Source organism: Megalops cyprinoides, chromosome 21 (genome assembly GCF_013368585.1).
Source record: "Megalops cyprinoides isolate fMegCyp1 chromosome 21, fMegCyp1.pri, whole genome shotgun sequence".
NCBI classification, from domain to species: Eukaryota; Metazoa; Chordata; class Actinopteri; order Elopiformes; family Megalopidae; genus Megalops; species Megalops cyprinoides.
Window position 1 is genome coordinate 20511531 of NC_050603.1, and position 24560 is coordinate 20536090.

General features: G+C 45.4%; 1 protein-coding gene across 2 annotated transcripts in view; it reads right to left on the reverse strand.

Moving 5' to 3' along the window:
• ctdp1 (CTD (carboxy-terminal domain, RNA polymerase II, polypeptide A) phosphatase, subunit 1) overlaps positions 1-24560 on the reverse strand; it is a 94766-nt gene that overhangs the window by 12752 nt on the left and 57454 nt on the right. For both annotated transcript variants that reach the window (XM_036555018.1, XM_036555017.1), the window contains exon 12: positions 22878-23080. In XM_036555018.1, the coding sequence (XP_036410911.1) occupies positions 22878-23080 (203 nt within the window). The remainder of the gene's footprint in view (positions 1-22877; positions 23081-24560) is intronic.

Here is a 24560-nt window from a genome sequence, read left to right on the forward strand (position 1 = left end):
GATCATTTTACTGTCCTTAGTGGTAAAGACAATTCCTGACATTAACAAAGAGTCAGTTTGAACACTATATACAGAGCTTGATGGAAGTAGAGAATGACCATATTACTGATACTGTTTTCATCTGTAAGATGAACAGGGAGTTGCCCAGTTTCTCTGAAGCACTGGAGCTACTGGTCACTATCCATCAATCCCATAAGGCCATGGGGCGTGTGCTCTGCGCTCGGCTCTTCTATAGGCCTCCTCTGCACTTTCATGTTACATCGGCGTTGCCCTTTCACTTCGAAAGATTTAAAGTTTAATGTTTAATCTCGCACTGAGTAACACACAGAGCTGCCGACATCAGCAGTTCTTCCCCATCGTCGTGTAAATAACTGAGGTGAAGGCCAAGTCAGCCCAGGGCTGGCAGGAGCCAATCAGAGTGAGCCTCTCTGACCATGTAGCTTCCCTTTCCAATGATGCTGAGTGAGAAAAGAATATGTCTTTCACTTTTCTAGATTTACGAATAGAGGAATCTGATTCCTGTACGGTGAGAATAATTTAAACAAATATCTTGTATGCATTGCTAAGCACTGAGTTTTTACTGTGTTTCTCATATTCGCATTTGACATTTAATGCAAGGTAATATCTGTCTACCCTTACACATGATCTTTTAAGCATCCTGATGTAAACAACCAAATAGAATGACATTTGAGATGGGCTCAATCTTGTCTTCGTGGAAGGACCTTAATCCTGTACATTGGCTACGGTTCGACTCCATCTCTCACTGATGAGATACAAAGATGTTGAACAGCTGGACTTTACAGAATAAAGCTGTGCAAAATCTAACGCCAAAACATTTTGCAGAGGACTTTCTCCTCAGGAGACATTGTTTTATCATGCCATCACACAAAGCACCTGGACCGATAGTTATTTTAATAGAGCCCGTATTTTAATGTTTAATATGGACTTGACAAATTTTCACGGTAACGGAATTCTCACCAGTGCTGAAGAACTGCCGAGTTGAAAAGACAGCTTTGTTAAAAGCAGCGATGTAACCACCAACCACAGAAAAGAAGGGAAAAAAAGTCCTTAGTAAACTGACCACATATAACTTTGAATAACAAGGGATTCTGCTGGCCTCTGTTGTGTCTCTGCTTTCATCACGTAGCCTCAGAGGAATAATGGAAAGATGAGGACTGAACTGAGGAGGGAAAAATGCATTGTTCCTGCGGCCACTGGGGGTGAGGTTTACCACCCAATAAAGGCATGGCCAGGAATGTTTCTCTTCTTAGGGGCTGGGTTTAAAGGGATTTGTATTCGTCTGTACAGTAATATTCACACACCGTTGCTGAACATGTCCTGAAGTAACCTGCCTGATAGGTAGTTTTACACCTTACTCATTCTTCAGGAGTGCCTTCATTACTTTCTGGTTGGGACTGAGTGAAATCAAATATTTATTATCTGAACCTTCAACAACATGATCACTAATAGATTACTTGGTACAGTTTTCATGTCTGTTAATTAACTACAATAAAAATGAATAAATTAAAAAAGGAAAAAAGCATATTTTTTTTCTTTTAGTTTTATTCTTTCTCATCAATATTCAGGAAGGAGAGCCTTGAATAAAATAACAGATAATCCATTAATATTATTACTTTTCCTGTCAGTGTGGAGTACAGAGTCATTACTTACACAGGGCTACAGTTGCATACTGAGCCTGGATGGGAAATGGGTTTGATTACTCAAAAAGTCAGTCCTGAAAATGTTCCGGTTTCAAACTGATCGAAAAACACACATCCCCACCACCAGGCCCATTTCAGCATCACAACTCCTTTGCCAAACTCATCAGGGCAATACTGAAGGCAAAACACTACCTGTCCACCTCAAAAACTAGCATGCTAAGCCAGAACCGCAGGCAATACACGGCCCCTGCCACAAGCCTGAGCGAGATCTTAACTGCTTCAGCCACTGACACGGAAATTAAAGTCAGGTGCCACATTACGAAAGATGTAATACCAGTAATCACCTGTTCAAACAGCTACAAGCCATCTCATCTTGAGTTATAGGGAATTAAAGGGGGATGACTGATGTCAACACACTATTATGCTCAATTAAACAGATGTGGCTCCTCTTAATTGAGCAAAAATTAAGCATTGAGCAATTATGCAGATTTATGTTAAGACAAAACTGACACAATGCCTTGTGGATATAAATAATCATCTTTTTTTTCCAAGGAATTTAGGATGAATGGTATTTCCAAACGGCACACTCTCTTGATAACGACCAGCAATTTACAGTGCTTCATTTCTACAGACATGCGATAATGGGAAAAAAAACATGCCATTGTCTGCCCATCATATTCATTACAATGACAAGACAAGAGGGAACCAGATCACCTTTTGTTCATTTATGAATGAGCTTATGAAAGTTGTTTGTCATTCCATTTTTTGCAACCTTGGCTAGCGTCTTCATGTCAAGCTATCGAGGTGTGGAGGTTTATAACAGGTACATCAGCGGCCTGACTTTTTCTGAGCTAGCAGCAAGATCATTTGGACAGTACAAGTATTAGAGTGAAACGAACCAAAGAAGACTGTGTTTTCTGCTTTCCAATGGCCTCAACTCATTTTTATTATTTGATGTATTCTAATAAAATACTCATGACATGTGTGGCTCTCTGTCTGCACTCTAAAATACCCAGAGTGCAACAGCCAGAAATTGCAGGTATAAACTGAACTGCGAAATAAATGGCCACATTTACACATTTCCCTTATGCAAATACATGACACAGTACTCAAAAGCCATTTTTATTTTTAATAAGGTCAATGTTGCACAGAGGGAAATAAACCCAGACAGTATAATATAGACCCTGCATTTATGCGTGGTACCATATATTCATAAAATGTTCTCCTCGATTTAAACCCATAAGGCACCAGACAGCAGCTAATTCTTATTTGGGCTATTAGCCCCATGGATCGCAAAGCTTTCTGACTAGATACAAGACTGGGATGCACTGGAGCACAGCGCAAGTCGAGTGTCGACCACAATAATTATATAACCCACAGGATCCTATGAAGCACTGTGGTTTCCAAAAAAAACTGAAATCACCCCAATTTGATTTCGGAATTTTCCAACATCTCCTTAATCCCTAACTCACAGGGCGCTGAGCCAGGCGTGGCTCGGCTTTCTGTGATTCGCTGCGCCGTCGCCTGCGGCAACAGTGTTAATCACCAACACGCTGCCAGTGTGTTTAAGAGACAGCACGGGGGAGGGCTCTCTCCATATAGATATGGGTTGTTATTTTATTCTTAAAAAACACAGAGGCATAACGAAGCGAGGAATGCTGATGACGGCTCAGAACGCACAAAGATACCCCGTGTGTTTTAAGGGGGAACCACTGGGAGGGACGGCAGAGACAGCATTTGAATAACCCACTCTGTGGAGGTGCCTTCCATACAGGTCCTCACCATAAACATGCAAATGCCTCTTTTACATTTACTACAACGTTCTTTCGGTGTTCAACCTAGCATATTTTTTCAGTTGGATTCACAGAGTCGGCACGTTCAGCTTTTGAGATGATTTGTGGATTCTGACATGGAAATATGAACAAGTAACTGGGTCAGTGACTACATTCTGAACACCATATTACATGGAGATGTACACACAACACACCCCCCCAACAACAGTGGCAGTATATGTATACACATGTGTATTTTTTATACTTATGTATCACATATGTATAAAAAAATCAGGTATGACAGAAAGACTGATCCCACATACGGTATGAAAGGCATGGCGGAGGAACACAAAGAGATGCCTCCTTTGGCAGCGTTCCTCCACGAGAGCCAAAGCTCGCTTGTTTATCCATTTTCAAAGGCAAAGCAGTCCCAGCAGGACAAAAAAAGCTGCCATCTGAGATACGGCGGAAAGAACGGGGGGGTGAGAGGAGAGGAACGGAACGGGTAAACAAAGGCACCATCACGACGCCTCGAGACCTTCACGAGCGCAAGTGCGCGCATCGCCCCGATCGGGCCCCGGAGCTGTGCCCCTGAATGCTGTCCTCAATTCTGAACGCCGCAGGAGCCAGGTCTGGCTTCTTGTGAGAAACGAAACTGTAGAATGGATTGCTTAACTTTACACTCTAGGTCAAGAATAATGCACAATGCTGTTGGATTCAGCCTGGTTCCTCTGTTAGTTGAGAACTCCACCAGGGATTTTTTTTTTTTTAAAGTTGTTATTTCTATTGATGCTTTGGTGGGGGGGGGGGGGGGGGGGGGCATTGATGAAATCACGGCCAACTTCTTAAAGCCAGAGACCCACGCTGCAGACAAGTAGCTTGGCAGAGACGGTTTAACAGTTTGAGATCTGTTGAGATTCGCTGGAACAATTTGACTTCAATTAAGTCTTTATTATCATTCATTACCCCATTTTGGCACAAACAATAGGTACTCAAGAATGCTACTCAATGAATGCCAAAATGTACTGCAAAACAAACTGCTCCAAAATTCAACAGGAAGCATAAAACTGCTTTAGACCAATGTCCCACCTAAATGAATGTTTGTAGACTATATTAATCACTGTTGCCCGTAACACACAAAAATAACTCAACACAGCCTTGTGTATAGACTGTTGTGGATTTCAAATGAAAGTAAAGCAGCTAAGTCATTAGTCAATACTAAGTGAAAAATGGCTTGGAACACTCATCAGGGCACCAGTGTGAAGGCAGGCTGCAGTTCCATTGTTCGGAGAATGCACTGCACTCACGGAGTGTGAGAGCAGCGTGATGGATGTGCCCAAATGTGACGGACACGCCATTAAACGCGCTTACAAACATGTGGCGTCGGGGAGATACCAGAGCCCCCCAATCCTGGCACGGCACTCGAGAAACACGCGAATTCAAGTGTAGAACGGAGACAAGCACCCCATTTGCATAGGGGATGCAGCAATTGGGATCAGTGGACCAGGCTGCGAGGCCAAGCGAAGAAACGCCCACGGCGCTGGGAAACGATTTCTCCATCCAATACTCCAATACTCACAGGCTCTTACTAGCCAAGCATCACTCCTGGAGTGACAATCAATTAAGCTCATTTGCTAGTGAGCATTTTCCTGCTGCACCCATGGGCAGAGAGTTTTATATACTCATATACATGCCTGATGAATGCTGTTATGGACAGTCGTGAAACAGATGAGCTGATACACCGTGCTCTGAGATGTGGCTGAGCTCCTTGGGAGAAGGGCTGCTTTCTTTGCTTGAAGGGGTTGTCTACAGGGGCTACAAAACATCTCACCCAGGAGAGCAGGAGAAAGTGTGTAATTATCAGACTAAAACTACCCCCTTACAGTTCCCTTAGTGAAGAAGCAAGGGGAAGTGTTCCTTTCCTGTATACCCACAGGCACAGGAAAAAACTACTGCTGACAAGTGTGCTGAAATATGTGTCTTAATGTGCGAGCATAGCGTGTGCAAGTTTATAGTGTGCACAGTGTGTGTGCGTGTGTGCTTGGTGGGTCTACTGCATACATAGTGTGTTTGTCTGAGTGTGTGTGTGTTTTGACTCTGTGTGGAGTGTGTCTTGGGCGTGGTGTATGTCGTGAGTATACTGTGTGCGTAGTGTAGCGTGTGCATAATATGTGTGCGTGTGTTTGTGTGTTTGTGTGTATGATGTGTCGTGTGTATGCATGTTCCCTTTTGAGCTCTCACATCAAACTTGCTCAGACATGTTGCCGTATCATTATCACCTTCCTTTCTCTGGGGAAGTGACACCAGCTCCTGCCTCCCTGTTCAGCCTGATGTGACGAGGTCCTGACGTCCACGGGTGGCTAACAATACGCCTGTTCACTTGCTGAGCCTTTCCGCATCATCTCGCAGTTCACCGGGGGAGCGCTACCTCTGCTCCCCCCGGGCACCTGTGTGCTGCTGCACAGGAAACTCACATCCTGTCTTTTCGGAGAGTTAGTCCTAAGAATTCACTGGAGGCAGAGAGCCTTACACATCCTGTGGTCTGTTTTCAGATTAAAGGCAAAACAAAGTCTATTTATATATTGCTGTTTACATTCTTTCCAAAGATGACGTGCGTTATTCTTAGTCCGCAATGTACTGGAACCGTATTAAAGCACACGGCTGAAATCCCTCAGGGCCTGGTAACCCCCTGAAAAACCGTTCTTTCTTACATGCCCCATTTTTAATCAGACTTCTTGAGTTAACTTTCCCACACGGAGGACATGGAGGACACTCCGTTCCCATGAACACTGGCAGTCATAATCTGTCCTGTTTCTTGCCTTGAATCTTCTCCCATTTCAAGCTCTGAGATTGCTCGACTCACTGTTTGACCAATCAGTGTCCTTCCTTTCCTCTGCAATGTCAAAAAAGCCCCAGTGACAGGAAGTCCTCAGTCCATATGCTAGTGAGGCAGGAAGTGACACATGGGCAGATCAGACGGGATCAGGGCTGCCTTATCACAGCCGCCAAGAGCCTGATTGACAGATAGAACTTGCAAAGCTGGGCTGCCAAATTGGTACTTGGGGTACTCACTCTGGGATGTAAACTTGCCCTGCTCACCTCTTGTATGCGGTCTACTCACTTAGTAATGAATACCGAGGACATTAACCCCGACCACCAAGACCTCAGACCACAGCTGCTCTCAGTACTCTCCGCTACAGGAGACTGGAAACCGAGGGACAGGCTCGATGAGTTTCTGAACGAGGCGTTCTTTCAAATGCTTGAAAAAGCCTCAATCTCCATGGATTTGGGGGATAAAGAAAAAAAGAAGAAACAAAAAAAGATTTTTTTTTTACCGCAAAGGCTCAGAGCACACTGTAGGTACAAGCCCTGCTCTTACAATTTGTGTTTCCAGGACAACCTATCATCATTCCTTTCACTGGCAGGCATTATAAAGCACTGGCCTGGAGAGGCTCCTTCCTGAGACAAATCTGAATGGAGTATTTCTCCTTTTATCAGGGGATTCTGCACCCCTGAGCCAGGATAAGCAGGCCTGCTACTAATGTAGCCAACCAGCAGGAAAAATGTGCTCTAATAATAGCTTTTATGGCCAATAATGATCTCCGAGTGGTTGTCACCACTCAACTCTGGGGCACCTGTGTTGTCTGTCTGCCTCAACCGGAGATGGACGGTATGGTGTACGTGTGTGTGGTAGACCCCCTCCAACGCCTTCACACAGTTTCCCAATAGGTGGAACAACAGGAAGGGGCCACGCTCTTTTAGGGAGTGAGCATCAACTGAGAGGGGGGAGAGGTGCAGAGGGCGAGCGGGGTGGCAACGCGGCTCCCTCGTGCCCAAAACGCCTGGGAGGGGCAATGCTACGGCACCGCTGCAGGGACCGGCGCCAATTATTCCCGCCAATTATTGTCCTGATGCATAATTCACGGAAGATGAAAGCTTAAGTGATTTTAATTGCAGAATTCTCCCCGCCGACGTGCGGCTGGGCCCGCATTGATGTGCCAATCTGCCGTCACGCTTCCAGAAGGAGGTCGACTTCCTTTTTTTTTGTGCAGCCGCTGAATTGACTCAGGAGAGCTGTGATGGGAGGTGTGTGTGTGTGCGTGCCAGGTCAGGGATTATCAAACGCAGGTCACTAATGGTGCTTGAGTAAAGAGGACTTCAAAGGAAAAGCCAAATTTTGCAACATAACAAGGCAATGCAAATACCTGCCCCAGTCTCAAACAGGAAGTACTCCAAGTAAGAAAATATATACATACAATAAACAGAATTGTAAGTAGACTGAGTGAAGGCTAGCTCACAAAACAGACATGTCCAATATATGTGTAATTTGCTGGCTGCTGCCAGGGATAAGGTCATGCGTGTGGTCTGCAGGAATGCAGCTCTGACGGAGCAGGAGAAAAGGCTGCACTAACCATCTGTTGGCGCATGTTACAAAATGATTTTAAAACGTCAGCAGAGTAATTTATATTCACAAACCATACATATAAGTTTGACAACAACATAAGGAAACAAATAATTAAAATGTACACTTAAATCAATACAAAAACCAGCAAATATCGATCCAGCCAGCTTGTAATTGATGAAAAAACACCCAGCCCCTACTAGGAATTTAGATGACAATACATACCAGTGTATGGAGACAGAAAAAAAGAAACAACCTCACTGCCCTTTGAAAACTACTTCGCCTGCTCAAAATAGTCGAAGTGAAGAGTGCTCCTTGTGGGCCTAGCGTATCGTATGCAGTCTGGAGAGGCAGGCTCGCGCACATAGAGCCCTCAGTAAACACAAGGCTGTGCTGAAAGAAGGGAAAAAACAGCACCCAATCTGTCTGTCCAGGCGGCGCTGCGGCCTGCAGGCCCCAGTCCGCAGATGGTTTTCAGAGCCTGATGCCGAGCTGTGTGCCTGAGGCGTGCTCAGTACCTGCTCCTCAGCGTGGGGTCCTCAAACTTTCACTGAGCGGTTGGAAAGGTGTGGAGTGTTGCGGCTGGGTGGCACTTCTGGGGTTCAGAGGAAAGAGGATGGAGCCCCTCCAACAAAGGGCCACAGCTGACGGACAGGCAATCTCTCAACTCCAGCCAGCAGGTGGAGCTGTTATGGCGATTCTGTAACCCAGGGTGACGCTCGGCTATGCTACAGGACGCAAAGGCCACCGTTAAAAAACTGTAAAAATAAAATGGTGGGGCAACTGCTGATACGTTTGGATTGGTTTGGATTGATTCACGTCTTGTTTCTCTTTTTCAAAGAAGCATGTCTGCGGTCTCATAGTTCAGAGTAATTTGTGACGACCTGCCAAGGTCACACGGTTCACTATCCCTTTCCTGGTTTTGAAAGTGCCCTTCACTGTACTGACACCTCTGACCAACAGAGCCCTCTGGCAGGTAAGACACCTGACCGAGTAACAGTAGCTTGTGCGATCCCAATGCCCAGTGTTAAGTTAACACATGGGACTCTTGTTACTTTGGTATACTGTATTTATCCCACTGAGCCCACCGTAAAGGCTGTCATCACGGTATTTTAATTATGCTGCAAAATATTCAAATAAGGAAAAAAATATCAAATCTACAAGACAAAAGCTTCAAACATTAACAAGCTGTCTTTGCCTTTAATTCACTGGTCTTTCTGGCAGTCACAGACAAAACAAATGATCCATTGACTATCCATTGAGGGTAAAAGTTTGAGAAGGATTTCAGAGCACTATATTTCATCATGCAATCCGATCTTGCCTTTCCCTTCATTCCTGCTTTAGAGAGCTGCGATTAAACTTCAAATACATTTTGCAAGGACCAAATTACAATGCCAATATTCATAAAGTAATTTTGAGAAAACTCAATAATTGTCACAAAGCAAATTACTTCAGGGTGAGGAAGTGCAAAATATGAACGCCGTAAAATGAACAGCGATATAAAATCACAGCACAGATCTGCTTCTGCAACTGATAAATCATTGAAACTCCCATTCTCAGAGGAAGGAAAAAAGAATTGGACGTTTGCATGAGAAATAATGTGGCCTATTTTTATGTGTTTACTCTGAGATTTAACCCCCCGCGTAAATCACAGTTAATCTTCTTTTGCCAAACTCTGGATGTCAAACATTCATGCATGTGGACGCAGTATGAAGGGAATTCAGTTAACAGCTGATTGCAGAATTGCTTCATTTTCAGAGCAGAGATCTTTCATTATCGGCACTCTTCAAAGCCAGTCCATCTCGCTGCTGCCAAGGGGGTGACCCCTTACTGGCTGGAGGGAGGAAAATCTCCACATAAACCTCATATTCTAATTATTCCGGTTTTACACCAGTGGGAGGAGAGCTTTCGGATATCTTCTCATATTACAGCAATTCTGTTTAACCCTGACATGGCTTTCACAGGCTGAGATGAACTACTCGCCTTGCGAAGCATGAGCCATTGTTCATTCCTGTTGAAAGCGAAATGCTTTTCTCCCCTACTTTAAAGAGCTGGGGCTGAATGAGACTATCTGTGAAATCTGAAGGCTCATCCCATCGCGTGCCTGTGTGAAAACGAGGGGTTAATTCGCCCCTTTACTGCCCAAGGAGCCGTCGGCCGCGATAAAAAAAATAATAAATCTGAACCTTATCAGATTTTAATTTCAGCCACGGAGCAAAGCCCGTTACTTTGATACAGGCAAACTGCTGATGAAATATTCCAGAACAAACGCAACCTCACACAAAAAAAGGAAAAAACTACACACTCAAAAAGCACCCACTTCACAGTTGTTCCCCAAAGGCAATGTTCTTCCAATCAATGCACACTGCACAGCAAGGTAACACTACACCACAGGCTTACAGATTCATAAACGCTGCTGTGATAAGACTCACATAAAGGCAGAAGTGTTTTTTTTATGTGCACCGGGTCCGTTTAAATTGATAGTTTTTTTGCCTGGGACATTATGTTGATCAGTAAATTCTTGTCATGATGCTCAGCGGCAGAGAGAAAGGCAGAGACCGCTGCGAGCGGATAGCGTGCCGCTAACTCAGCCCGGCTCTGCACGCTCCCAATCCAGACTGACAGAGCGGGACATGCTCCTTGTCTGCGCCTTTATCTCCTGATGGCTTCAAAACTCAGGAGTTGCCAGTGTTTAACGTGATTAAACAATTATCAGGTTCCTGCAGCATCTGGGGAGAGTCGGAGACTCCGAAGTGTTCATTGCTGAAAGCCGGTAATTTTCTATTTGGCGACTGTGGCAGCTTCTGTTTTTTGTTTTTTTTTAGGTTATGTAATTTCTCCCTTGGTAAATGAAATGGCACACATCTCCCCTGTTTTGTCATTTTTGGACATGTCCCTGTCGAGGGCGTTGGCACACACAGGTGACACGCGCTTCCGGAGTTAGGAATAGGTGACAGAATGTAATTTAGAAGGATGACCTTCGACCTTTCCCTGGCGTTCGAAAGCACAGGCTGCATAGTGGGATGCTGTCTTGCAGTGTATGTAAAAGCCCAGCGTCCTCTCCTCACGGACAAACTCCACAGCATTCTGGAAAACAATGCATGCAAAACACTGCAGCATGATCAATATGCTGGAATCACATTAATTCCAACAGTCATGTCCGTGATATATCAGCTTTAGCGCTGAAGCTTATGCATTAAAGCCGTGAAATATCTCATTTAAGAGCCCCTCTGTGGAATGCTTATTTTTACATGATGATCAGCATCAGATTCTTTGCACATCGAACCTGGATCCAATCTGATTCTTGGCCATCTTCTGAGCATAAATGAAGTGCAGTAGGTTGCCAAACCAGATAAATGCTGATGCTTTTACATATGGAGAAAACAGGAGCGCTTTTAACATCTGTTTCAACACCGTAACATTGCAGAGAACAGAAGATTGAAAGGAGAGATCTCACCACGAGCTCAGTATGGCCTGAGGTCTCTTTGCTGTCTGTATCAGCATGACGTCTTTAGCCTGAACTAATACTGGAGAAAACTAAGAAGGAAAATCATTTCAAACTCAGAAACTCAATCTTACATCCGCACTGTCCACCAGAAAGAGGATATGAGTAGCAGCAGGTAAAATACATTATTTTTCAAAATAATTGAACATACAATGTAGGATGGCAAGAACAGTGTGAAATATGCTGGAATAGTGAGATTATAAAATACGCAAACCCAGGAGTGTTCTAGAAGCCGAAGCATGTTTAAAGAGAGGCAGCACTAAAGCTCAGGTCTCTGGAAGAGAGTGAGCTCAGCGCTGTAATGGCTCCTTCACCGGTCGGTGCAGAGCCTGAATGAGATGCATGCGGTGCTTTCAGACGTATCATTAACTCTCTGCAGCGCGCGGCGGGGGGGGAACGCCACTTCTGCGGGGGCAGTCGCGTCCCTAAAAGCGACGCGCAGCGGCTCCCCGCGTCGCAAACAACTGCGGCACGTCGCAAAGCACAGCGCGCCCGTCAAGGTGCCGGCCGGACTCAGTCAGACACTGCGTCAGTGTCACCGGCAATCGGGAGAGAGCATTCATCTTCCCCGCCTGACTACCCCGCGTAGGTACCCTTGTCTTTTTCTTTCGTTCACTCACTCACTCATTCATTCATTAAGTCAGTGAAATTTTATTAGACATTACGCTCTAAACAAATTGACTGTCAAATACAATAGTGCGTCTTAATCCGAAAAAGCGGAGATGCGCTAATGGAGCAATTTACAGTTAAAATATGCAAAAAGGATTCGCACTTGAGGGGACAGAAAAAAACACAGAAGGGAGAAAACCCACAAAAAACCTCAAATGTTAGTGAGGAAAAAAAAATGGACAGTTTACCCTCAGCTTCCTTGTTGCTTTTGCTCCTCTAAACTTTGGCTTTAATATAGAAACAAAAGGAAAGGCACATTCTGCCTAGACTGGAAGGCAACAGCAAAATGATAGGAGAGAAACGGAGTAATAGCCAGGCAGGTCAAGGGGCCAGCGGCGGAGTCTGTAGCAGGGAGTCATTACTGCAGCTCTGGAGTACGGCCCACAGATACCCCATTAGGAAGGGCAGTGGGAAAAATGACAAGCGGTCAAAAGGCACAGCAAACATCAAGTTGAGGAAGGAGCACCCTCTGAACTGCGGAGAGTGAACATTTACTGACTTCAAATTTAGCCTGAAGCCGGGGACTTGCTTGTGCATGCACTGGGGGGCATGTAAGTTGTCTCCACCTAGATCTTCTTCAGGTGGCCTCTGGGTCACCTCTCCTGCGCTCCGCCTTCCTGGTACTCACTCACACTGGCTGCGGTGAGCCCCGCCGTGGCCTGGGCCTCTCCCGTTTCAGAAACGCTGTGAAACCGAGCGTTTCTCGCTGAGCGGGACACATGGAGCAGACACCCAAATATTTTATCCGGGATGACAGCCCTGTTTTAAATTTGCACGGTTTGATTTCTGCTTTCGGCTGCCCATGGGCCCCCGGGCATCGCGAGTGACCCCCTTGGACACGCGAAGTGCGGATTAGCTGATGATCCCTGTCAACGCTCCCTGTCTGGAGCTCAGAGCTCTGTGAGACGCGCCGCGACGCTGTTCTCAAAAAAAATAATAAAAAACAAAGAGCTGTCATTTCTGTCAGCAGGAATCCCCGGACTGAGCGCGAATAAGGAAAGCCAAAGAGCTGTGTCCAGAATTCATGCCCGAGAGTTACGTGGGATGTGGCTATTAAATCGGCACCTTTCCACACGCTAAATATCTAAACATGGTGGGCCATAACCTGACATGTGTTGAACAAACCAGGGATACTATATTAATGCTGACCGAGATGTCGGACTCATTTAATGGCCCCATATCACCGAACCAAGCCCTCTGCTAAGGGCACTTGCTTATGAATACAGATAAGCAGCCAGACCTTTGTTTGTGTGGTTGTGACTGAATGGATTTGTACTGCATAAACGTAACAGCGAATCAGTTCTGATCCAGAGCACATTCAAGGTCTGCCTGCAAATGAACACTCACAGACAGGGGAACTCACTGGAGCCCTTTTAAGCATTGACCAGTGCACGAAGGACCATGGTGTTTCGGGTCTGGCTGATGATTGACAGCTCCTGGACAAATAATGACCCCCCCTGTGATGCACTTTGAACTTTGACCTCCAATAGCCACCACTCTCAATGAGGCCTCCACGGAGTGCTCAACGAAGTTCTGCGCTAAACCGCCTCTGCCTCTAAAACACTTATTTTTTTGCATACTGAACACGGATGCAGTTGGTGGGAACATTTATAATAAAGGACTTCCTGTTGATCCGCAGTGGGTTTGTTACAGAGTAATAGGTGGACCTAAGCGGAGAATGCAAGCTTAATGGGATGAGCGCATGAGCTTAATTATCGTGTAAATGTCAACGCGACAGTAAAAACGGTTATGTTGTTTGTGCCAGCTGTGGCAATCGCTCACCGTCTCAGCCATTAAGAGGAGTTACAAAGGTCAACAGTTCTCCATAAAAACTGATGTTGCAGGAAAAAAAAAAAAGTATACATAGACTGAAATTCTTTTGAGCATCCGCCAAATTAAAGCAGAGAGCATATGCTATTTGGCATGGCAAGAAGTAATTCCTTTTACAGAAGTATTTACCAAAGGTGTGGGGAACTATTACTCTCAATGGTGCTGTTTACACAGTCATATCTATGGAGTATCATAGTTTTACTGCCTTGTACCACAGGTGGTTTTACCGGCCACACTTTTGTTTACATCAACTTGTTTCCATTGATTTGTAAAAGGCATCAACAGCAGATTCTTTTTTTTTTATTTAATCATAAATGACGGAAAATGTAATTTTGAACATAGTTTGAACTGGAATCATATAGAAACCAAGTATTTCCTTCTTAATTGTGTAAAAAAATCTGCGAAAAAGGATTGATCTGTTACAAATCACAACTGGAGGCCCCCAGAGAGCCAAACCAAGAGAGAGTAAACCAATCAACTTTAGCTGGAAGGCAACAAACGAATACAGGACATTATATTGGGGCTTACAAATTAACTCTCCAAAATGGATTCTTGAGGAACGCTGCTGCTTTGTGTAACGACAAATATTGTAACGATCTGCTCAAATACCGATCCGTTCTCCATTTCTCGGTTAATGCTGAACTACTCAAATGCTACGATACCAACATTTGATGTTTGAGCTATTAAGGGTCTATGGGAAAAAACAGTGGTAGATTCCACTTTACTGAGCATGGATTTACTGGTAGTATGAGTGAGAAGCTATTATCCATTTTTTAAAGGGTTAACGTTATTTCTGCATGACCTACATGCAGGAAGAATGTTAACAGGCCTGTGCTGTAATATTGTAAGTTCAGTCTTATAAATGGAGACAGATGCTTAAGGTCTCTTAACCTACTCCACAGGAAGAAGAGTTGTTCTTTGATTTCCCCTCTGAGCACACAAGATGCAAGCGCTTGCTCTGGTGAAAATATGATCTATTTCCTGTCAGTCGTGAGGGGTGAGGTTCCCTCTTTTCACCTCTTTTATTCAATCAAAGCGAAATTAAAGTTCTCCATTCCGTTAGACGCTTTTGACATGGGTTTTTTGTTAGTGCCTAATGCACTTTTTTATAAGGTCTCGCATATTGCTTTAGCATGGATTTTTACATCTTCAGAGAGTCGAATAGATAGTTAATAGTTTTTTTTCCCCCCGATGCGTTTTCCATTCGGAACATGCGCCGCGGTACTCAGAAAAAAAAAAGAAGAAAAAAAAGTCATCTATTGATTGAGGCTTTCTGAAAAGAGGAGATCGAGCAGCGCCTCGCCTCCGGCGGTGGAAATTAAGTCTGATTGTCCAAACACTAACGCAATCAAGTGTCAATCAGCGGCCTTGAGAGACCTAGCAGGGGCTGAGAGGAGCCGTTCGCGCTCGGCGCAGCCCGGGCGCCAGGCACGTCTTGCTGTGACGCTATTAGAGCAGACCGCTGTTGGCTGGCGATCTCTCAGCACGCCGGCGAGGCCCATTATGAATAGTCCCGAGTGCTTCCGTTGAGGGAAAACAAAGTGCTCCACATACTGCTTTCCTGGTAGGACATTTCTGGAGATGCACAAATGCCCCCCCGCCGCTCTCCTTGGGTAATAAATCGCGGCAGAATAAAATAAGCAAATGTGTTGACAATACTGTTGACGGCAAACGTGACTTCGACTGAGATGCGCCTCCTTTACAGATTTCTTTTTTCCCCTCCTCTTGGCTGGAGGCAGAAGGCGCTGAGACACTACGGCATTTCTGCGCAGAACTGGCGGTTAATCTTGAATGGGTAACTTTATTAGCAGACAGCGTGCGACTTCCTGCGCGAGAGCGCCGCGGCCTCTTGACTAACGATGGAAATCAAGTCGCTCGGCAACAAGCAGCGCGGCGGTGTCTTGGCGGCAGCTGATTGCAATCACGGATGGTGGAGAGGGATAGGGTGGGGATGATGGGAAATGGCATGGCTGAGTAAAAACAATACATTTATAGGCTAGGAGGGGAATGGGACTGTGAAGAGGAATTGCGACGGTATCGCAAAACCGCCCCCACCCCAGATTGAAGTAGTAACTTTAAGACAGTCCACCGAGTGGAGCCGAAACTCCTGGGCTGTCTCTAAACAACACGCCCCTGAAATTAATCACAAGTGGCTCCTGACGAATGGCCTGCGGCGCTGTGTCAGGGCACCGCTACTGTACAGCGAGAGTTTCAAGGATTTTCATGTTAGCGTTCATCTATAATTCAGAGGATGTCTCGCGGTTTCTTGTGTTCGGTGTGTGAGGAGGAGACACAGGCATGAGCTTTGTAGGGCGTGCAGCTCCTACATTCACGGCTGGTTTGATGAAGTGACATTGCAGGCCTATTTTTTTTTTTTATAATTCACAAATTACATTTACTTGACGTTGCTGTTCGTCACACGCTTTGGATTCCAGCAGGAGACTGGCGCATGAGTCTCTTTTTGTATTTACTGCACTCATCAGGGGTCAATAACTCAATAATGACTAATGAAAGAAATGGAAAGTGTACAGTGACATAAAATCGTGCTGGTTGACCTTTGTGTCTGCACACAGGGGGTCAGTACAGATTTGGAGAGGACAGTATTGATGCACTGGTGACACAGACACCAGGTCACAGCTCACCGCCATTCACTAGCTGCTGCTGTCACCTGCAACAATTCCAATGTCATCACCAGGCCCAGATGGCTAATTTATAGCTACTCATGAAGCAGCTCAAATCTTGGCAAGGTTAAATCTGTGACTTTTTGTGTTGTACTTGTTAATGATGGCTCTGACAAAAAAGAATTACAAACTGTTCTGCTGGAGTCATTTCCCTAAAAACACTGTAAAATTAATGTTACTTAGGGACAAACCAGCTCTCAGGACAATATGGACTTCAATTAAGAAGTCATTTATTCCTTTTTGCACACAAAAATGTACGTAAAAAAAGATACTGTTCAATTAAATGAATCAAATTAAATTTTTAGATTCAATGCACATTGTTCTAGAACCCAATACATTTTCCCATTTAACTTTTAGCAGATAACCTTTAGCAGTGGGACACGGGAATATTTCATGCAGTCTTGGTGCTTGCGATAAAGTGTCCCCTCCAATTAAATAGGTGATGCTGCAGCCTCTACCACATATTTCCAAGCCCAATTAATTGTGTTATTCACAATAAGAGGAAGGCCTTCTGGAAAACCAGGGCCTACGAGGAGTGGAGGAGCAGAGCAGCATTGTTATATTAACAACGGGGTCAGGGAGAATAGCGAGGAACGGGAATAATACACCGGCCTGACAGCAAGGGAGAAAAAGCCATGCTCCCCAAACAGGTATTAAAATGCACTATTTCTCTGACAGGAAATGGCTGGAAGAATTCAGAATCAACACAAAGGTTTGATGTGTGTCTATTCTCGTGGACCTCACGAAGAGTCACCACAATAGTAACGAGGTCATTTGCCAGCGGTTGTGCAAAATCAAAGATTAGAGGACGCAAGTTTGCTTTTCCCCTGCAGTAAGTGCGTGCCTGTTGCAGATTGACTGAGGCGGGTTATTCATGACTTCAGGAGTAAAATCTTTAAGAGCAGCTGAATGTGTTTGGCAGTACTTGTTTAGACCAAACTTCTTGTCCTACCTGGGTAACTTCTCTCAAGAGCACAGAACATTATGTTTGCTTAGCAGATTCTCCAGATATTGAGATATATAAACATCTTACAGTTTTTCACCTGTTATACATTTGTAAATCAGGATATTTTACTGTGGTAGTTCAAGTTAAGCACCTTGCCCAAAGGTACAGCAGCAGTGCGAATCAAACCAGCAAGCCCTGCTCCTTACTGCTTTGCCACACCGCTGCCCATTTTTCCCCCCCCAGAGTTTTGAGGATGCATAGATTTTCCAAAAGATATAATATACCTTCACAGATCATTTACACCCCTACGACTTTTGTAGTTTCCTCCGTTCACTGACAAACACATTAAAGGTGGTAACACAAGTCCAGGTGGAAAGAGCAGCGGGAACATTTGGACAGCCTGTAACCAGATCCAAAGCCAGTTCTGCACCAATCCCCACCAAACAGCTGTTCCAACAGGAATAAGCAAGAAGGAGCAGGAAGCAAGCCACAGGCCACGCCATCCCAGGCTATTCAGGCTGGTGAAAGATCAGACAGGGAAATGGAAGGGTGAAAACGCGTACACGCGAGTGGTCCTTCACGTCACGTTTTAAAAGCCTTGCTTTGCAGTGACGTCAACCGCTCTGAAACTCAAAAGATAAAGGGGGAAAAAAGGTGAAAAAAGATGAATGAAATGAAGAAAATGGAAAGAGCCATGGCCTCTCATCTCCTGGAGAGCGGTGAAAGCTTTTCAGACAAGAGCAGCTGTCATTTCCAGCTCTACAAAAAATAAAATAATAATAATAAAAAATAATAATAATAATAAAAAAACACTGAAGAGGTGCACTGCCACAGACGTGCATTACAAAAATAAATAAATAAATATCTTTAAATAAAGTAATATTTTGCTTTTAAAGGGCAGGACACTGAAGGGCTGCAGAAATAACACTGGGCTGGCTTTATAAAAAAAAAAAAAAAAAGAATGACGTTTCCATGGCAGTTCGCTCCCACCTTAGCAACCACTTCCTGTCAATTTGTGTCTAAATGGAAGGCTGTGCCGCTCCCGCTACCCCGGAATAGAAGCCAGCAGCGCGCAAACAGCGGGAACGGCAGCCGAAAAATCTCAGTCATTCGCTTATTGCCAGGAAATTATGAATGGCCAGACGGAGGGAGTCTAATGAAATATGCTTTCAGCCGGACCTATATGTGCCGATACGCATTTACTTTCCCGTTATGCCTACTTCACACCGATCGGGCGCTTCAGTTTAGAGATGAGGGACATGATGACGGGGGCTGGCGTGTGTTATACGGTTCAGCTGATGTTCTCTGATATTAACGGCGTGCCATTTCTGAATGGCCTTTTCCGAGCAGCGTGTACCAAAGGGCCGGGAATCTGCCGTGTGGCTGGTAGCACTGCGCGGTCTTATGTAAATGCATCTGAAAGGATGGTTGCTAAATCGTCGCGCGAAGGAGCAGGCTGGCAGTAACGAGCCTGGCTGTTTCTCATCCATAGCCTTTAATGGTTTTGATTTGCATAGCTATCACATACGCGCAACAAAGCACTAAGCATAAACTGTGCAATAAACAGTCAAGCTCGATTTTTTTATATTTTGGTACCGCCTTAGCATTGTGTCTTATTGGCTTGATCGTGTTTTTCAAAGAAGCACAAAACACAATGTATTACAGACTCTTAATCCCGAATTACTTCTGTGAAGTCTATTTGGTTTGCTTGTAGCGTGTTGGACAAGTGAAGAGCACAACGCCAGCTTGCATCATTTCTCTTCGAGAGCGGGGGAAGGTTTGCGATATCACTGACTGCATTACATCCTGCAAAGACACTGTTGCTCACCCAAAAACAAAAAAATAAAAAATAAAAAACAGAAACAATGATCCTAAAAGACACTGCAGCAGATGACTCCTGACACAATATTTCCATCTGAACATTTGCTTAGCAGGCGCCATTAACCTGAACAGCTAATATCGCTGGTATTCTTGGCTCTGCTTGTTTGTGATGCTGGGGTTGTAGATGGAAGTTGTCAGATGGAATGCTTCAGCTCCACCAGAACCGGCATACAACAATGCAGCAGCATGTGATGTCACATGGGAGTTGCAGGAGAGGATGGAGAAATGGGTGTATACAGGGAGGAAACGGGCGAAAATCTGACTGCTTCAATAATGCAGATTCTTGCAAAATGCCAGGTGGCATTATGTTTTTTCATCCGTTTTGTGTTAAAAATCACTTCATAGCTCCAACTTCTACTTCTAACCTCTACTCTGCACTTACCTGTGAAAGACTTCATTGTACAATGAACAGCACTGTCCACGTTACAGGGCCTTGTCAGTTTTACATTCTACACTCTGCCTGTTTGTCTGAACTACCTCAGAACAAGTCCCTGTGTTACAGAGCACAGCAACCTCCTCTCCGCGCTTAAGCCCTCCAGCTCGAACGGCGCCCACATTCCAGGGGCTGAACCCAGTCAGAGATTAACTCTCCGACGGTGCGTGACTCAGAACGGGACCGTTCTCGTCCCAGAGGGTCTGCAGACAGCCCGGGCGCAGAGAGCGGGTCTCCAGCGCCGGGCAGGGGCGGGGCGGCCGCGATGGGCTCCTGTCCTGTCCAGCTCTGTCGCCTTTAACCCTCACCTCCCCTGAGGGTGGGATACGGGGCAGCGGGGAGCAGCTGACATGGCGATACGTGTTTGGGTTTGATAGATACACGCTTAATGTAACACGCGTATCGGTGGGGCTCCTGTCTAAGCCCTGGAAATGATTGCTGCTGGCCGTGCTCCGCGCCGCCGAGTGGAAAGAGCCGATAAACCCTAGCAAACTGATAAAGAGAGAGAGAGAGAGACAGCTGCAAGAGACAGAGCAGCAGAGAAAACAGAGAAAGACAAAGAGCAAGAGAGATAGAGAGAGGGGACAAGAAAGAGACAAAGGGGAACGGGGGGGGGGAAAGAACAGATAAACCCCAGCGAAATGAGAGAGAGAGAGAGAGCGTGCAAGAGATGGACGAGGGAGAGAGGAAGAAAGGGAAAGACAAAAGGCAGGAAAGAGGAAAACAGACAGGAAGGGATGTTGTGTTTTGAACAGTCATGCCAATATAGCATATTTCACTTTCAAAGGACAGAGAGAAGGATAGAGAGAGGAAAAGAGAAGAAAAAAGAAGGACAGCTGGAAATAGAGAGAGAAAGAAAAAGAGAGTAATAGAGAGCAGGAGAGAGGGAGACAGAAAGAGAGAGTGCTGCTGGCCTCAGGGACGTGGCGCTCAGTGACTGACAGCTCAGTGCTCCTTGTTAGGCCCGATGCAGTAAGTAAGCAGACCCCCTGCCTCTTCCTGCTCTCACCCCTGCCCCTCTCCCCACCTCATGTCTCGCACCCTGGGGAGGACTAATGACAACGCTTCTGCCTGCACCGTTCCCTCACCTGCCCTCCCGAACAGCGAGCGAGTGCTTGTTCCGTGCCTCTCTGTTCATCGCAGGGGGCCGCGAGGCTGTGTCGGGTGCGACTCTCCTAGCGCTGCTTCTAGATCGGACGAGGGGGGCCGGGGGCCGGGCCCTCCTGCTTCAGTCGGGCCCTTAGCGAGTGCAGACGGAGGCCTCTAACTTTTCGCGTTTCCTCTGTTCCTTCCAAAGCCAGCCTCTGCAGAGGCAAACGCAGCAAGCTTTCCTCCTCTGGAGAAATGCCGCCGCCAACAGAAGCAGACAAACAGAACTCCCTGTCCCGACTTCAGACTAGCGAGGGGGTTCACTGACTGAATGACAAGGAGATGAAAAATGTCAGCTTTGACAGAATCAACTGGCCTTTCGTTCTTCTCACCTTTGAAATCCCGACGTTCGTTCATTAAGAACTACAGGGATCCATGAACACAGACTCATTTTGAAGGGGAAAAACGCCTCTGAAAGCTGGCAGAAGCCTTCAGCCTGTCAAAGGCCAGTTCACTGTCCAACACTACCCATGAGCCAAATAACACATGACCCACCTTGGATCGATATGTGTGCACTTCTAAAATAAATAGCTCTTTGGAGACAGTGTGTGGATACTAACCCTTTCTCTTACACATCTTTCTGCCTGGCATCTGGATAAAACAGCACCTGTGTGTGTTTCCTGTGTTGCACAACTGACCATCACCACACACTGTAGTTCAACACCCACTCAAGTCACTTTCATCTGACCAGCATATGGAAGGGGGATGAAACAAGGGGCACTTGGTGCACCATTTTCAATCGACCCAGGGACAGAGTAATAGGATTTCGGCAAAATCTCCGGCCGCTTTGGGGGGTACAGCTCTTGCTGGTGTTAGAGGCCAGTGCACTAAGACGATAAGAAACCAGGGTGGTAAATGCCAACCCTATCTGAACAATAGCCTCCTGCTCAATGCTGAAAATGGAAACGAAAATATGGCGTGGATACAGGGACCTCATCACCAAAGATGTGTAGAATGCTCAGGGATTGGTAACTTTACTTACCTTTGCACCATTAAACATTAATGACATTAAAATTAACATGAAACATTTAGATCATTAAACACTTTACAAGTTATAGGAATGTTACCTAGTTATGATTTAACAACTCAATCTACTTTATAGAGGTTACGTGGTGAAACAAAATCAGGTGAACATGATGTTTCAGACTGTAAGGCCTTTGTCAGTGTCTCCATTCACTTTATGAAGGCCACAGGGACCACCTGTTAACCTTCTCCATTTTCTCTTCTTTGTTGGTTATAAATTATGTTTCCTTTCTCATCTCCGACCTGCTTTTAAAATCAATACGGTTGCGCAACCGCTTCAAAGAGTCACAGTCTTTTTTGATGTTTTTTCATCCTGTACACATGTAACTGCCACGGTTCCAGAAGGCCAGGGCGAAACAGGTCTACACTGCGGGGCAAAGCACCCTGAAGGAGGGGACATAAAGACGTCCCCTCATCAGAGATGTCCCATTTCCGCCTGTCCCCTCCGAAACCTCATAGCGAACAGCCCTGCGCTCTGATACGACACGCCGCCACCTCCTACTCCTCCCGGCGCTGACATGGTGCGGTACATCACCATGGAAACCACATTAGCCTGGCTTTGGAGATGGAGTGAGCTAGCGTGGCAGTTCCTTGAAACAATCAAGTCACTCAGCGAGTGGCCCCCTCACAGTGTTTAAGAGAGAGTGCATCTGCACTGCAGGTCATACCTTTACCGCTCCTCTTATCTTCCCCCTGATTGGAACACTGCTCTCACAGACTGAAATTACCCATACTGCCCACTGAGTGTCCTCCCCCCAACCAGTACTTCTCTATATAAAGTTAAGACTGTCGTGTTGAAAAGTTCATATCAGTGCACAGAATTAGCATGTTAGCATCAGGGAGTGGTGCTAGAGGAGGTGGCCAATCGCGCGGCAGATGTGAGGCTTATGATGGAATGGCGGTTCTCTCTGAAGCTGTACTGTACCTGGGCACGCTCCCTGATAGGCTGCTGTCCTGGCTGGAGGGCGTGGTTGTCCTCTCCTCTATCACGGTGCCCAGACCCTCTGAGTTCTCCCCCTTCAGGCTTCTCAGCCTGCCTTCTGACTCCTCCTCTTCTCCCTCCGCCTGCTCCTCTTTCCCCCCGCCTTCGCTCTCGTTGTCACTCTCCTCCCCCAGGATGTCATCCACCTGTGGAAGGGGGCGGGGCAACGTTAGCGACCAGACAGGTTAAAAGGGGTTATGAATGATTCAAACTTCACTCCAATGGGTTCCAAAAATTTTTGGTTGTGGATTTCACAGAGGAAATTGTTTGGTGAGCATGGTGCATGGCAACACGCACACACACACACACACACACACACACACACACACATACACACACACATACACACATACACACATACACATACACACACACAGAAGAGACACCAGTAGCAGTGGTAGAGTAATCCTTTGTAACACTACACACTATCCTTGCTTGCAAAACTATTCATCTTAGTCACACTTTATGGAGATGCTTAATTGGACTGATCTCTGTTTCATGCAATAGCAGGCCACAGACAGCTGCTCTGGCTTGAGGAGGTGGGATCGTTACTCCACACTTTACTTTCATTCGATCGCCCTGAAGCTCCGTGGAAACAACAATTAATACAGTGTGTAAAGAGAGCGTCTGCAAATTATGCCCGTCCATTTCATGTATGGATTATTCTCAGGATAACAGAGTTTAATTACACCCTCTGCCTCCCAGGGATACAAATCAGATGAAATTTTTACTTTATTTATTTCTTTATATCTTTTGTTACTTATTTATTTTGAAGACATTAAGCACTGCAACTCTCCTGATAATTAAGCCAACAAATGGGAGTACAAATGACACATTCCTGGGCAATTTGCCTGACACATTTCATTTAAACAGAAGTCTAATGGCGGAAATGTTCAATTAAGAGAAAACTGTTTAGAGAACACATGGAATACCTTTTACATCTTGAAGGCGCTTATACTGTGTATGCCACAAAAAGTAATTAAATCTATTTGATTTCATTTCCCCTTTAAAAGTAAGCTTCTTACTCAAAACACACCCTTTCTAAAGTTACTTTACTGTGAAACTGTCACAAGGCCCCTCAAATTGTTTTTATATGTACTGTAACTGAACACCAGTGTCTTTAAACTGCATCAGAGCCATAGAGAATTTAATGTACCAGTGTGTTAATAAAACAAAGGATACATTTTTAAAAACTTTTTTTCCCTTTTATGCAACCCTATTTTAGAATCGGCAATCGCTCATTAGGCTCATTCCACTGTCACAACCTCTGTGAGACAAATGCAATTCTCTCATACACCAATGCAGCCGATAGCTAATTTTCACACTACAAGTCCCATGATACACCATGGGGAAGTGGTTGCCAGTTGGAGGCACCACTTGACTGATGTCATCTGAGCACCTTGCAGTGCCGGACAGTGGCAACCCCAAACCAAATCCCCTCCCCCTTCAGTAAAAGACAAGAGTACGCTCAATCAGGGACAAATAAGATCAATACAGCTAGGGGAGGAATGACTGCGGAGTTCTTCCCACCAGCTGGAGCTGATGGACTCTTGGCAGTTAGTTGATTAAAAATACGCCCCACTGAGTAATACACAACATTAATCCAGGATACACATGTAGCGTACA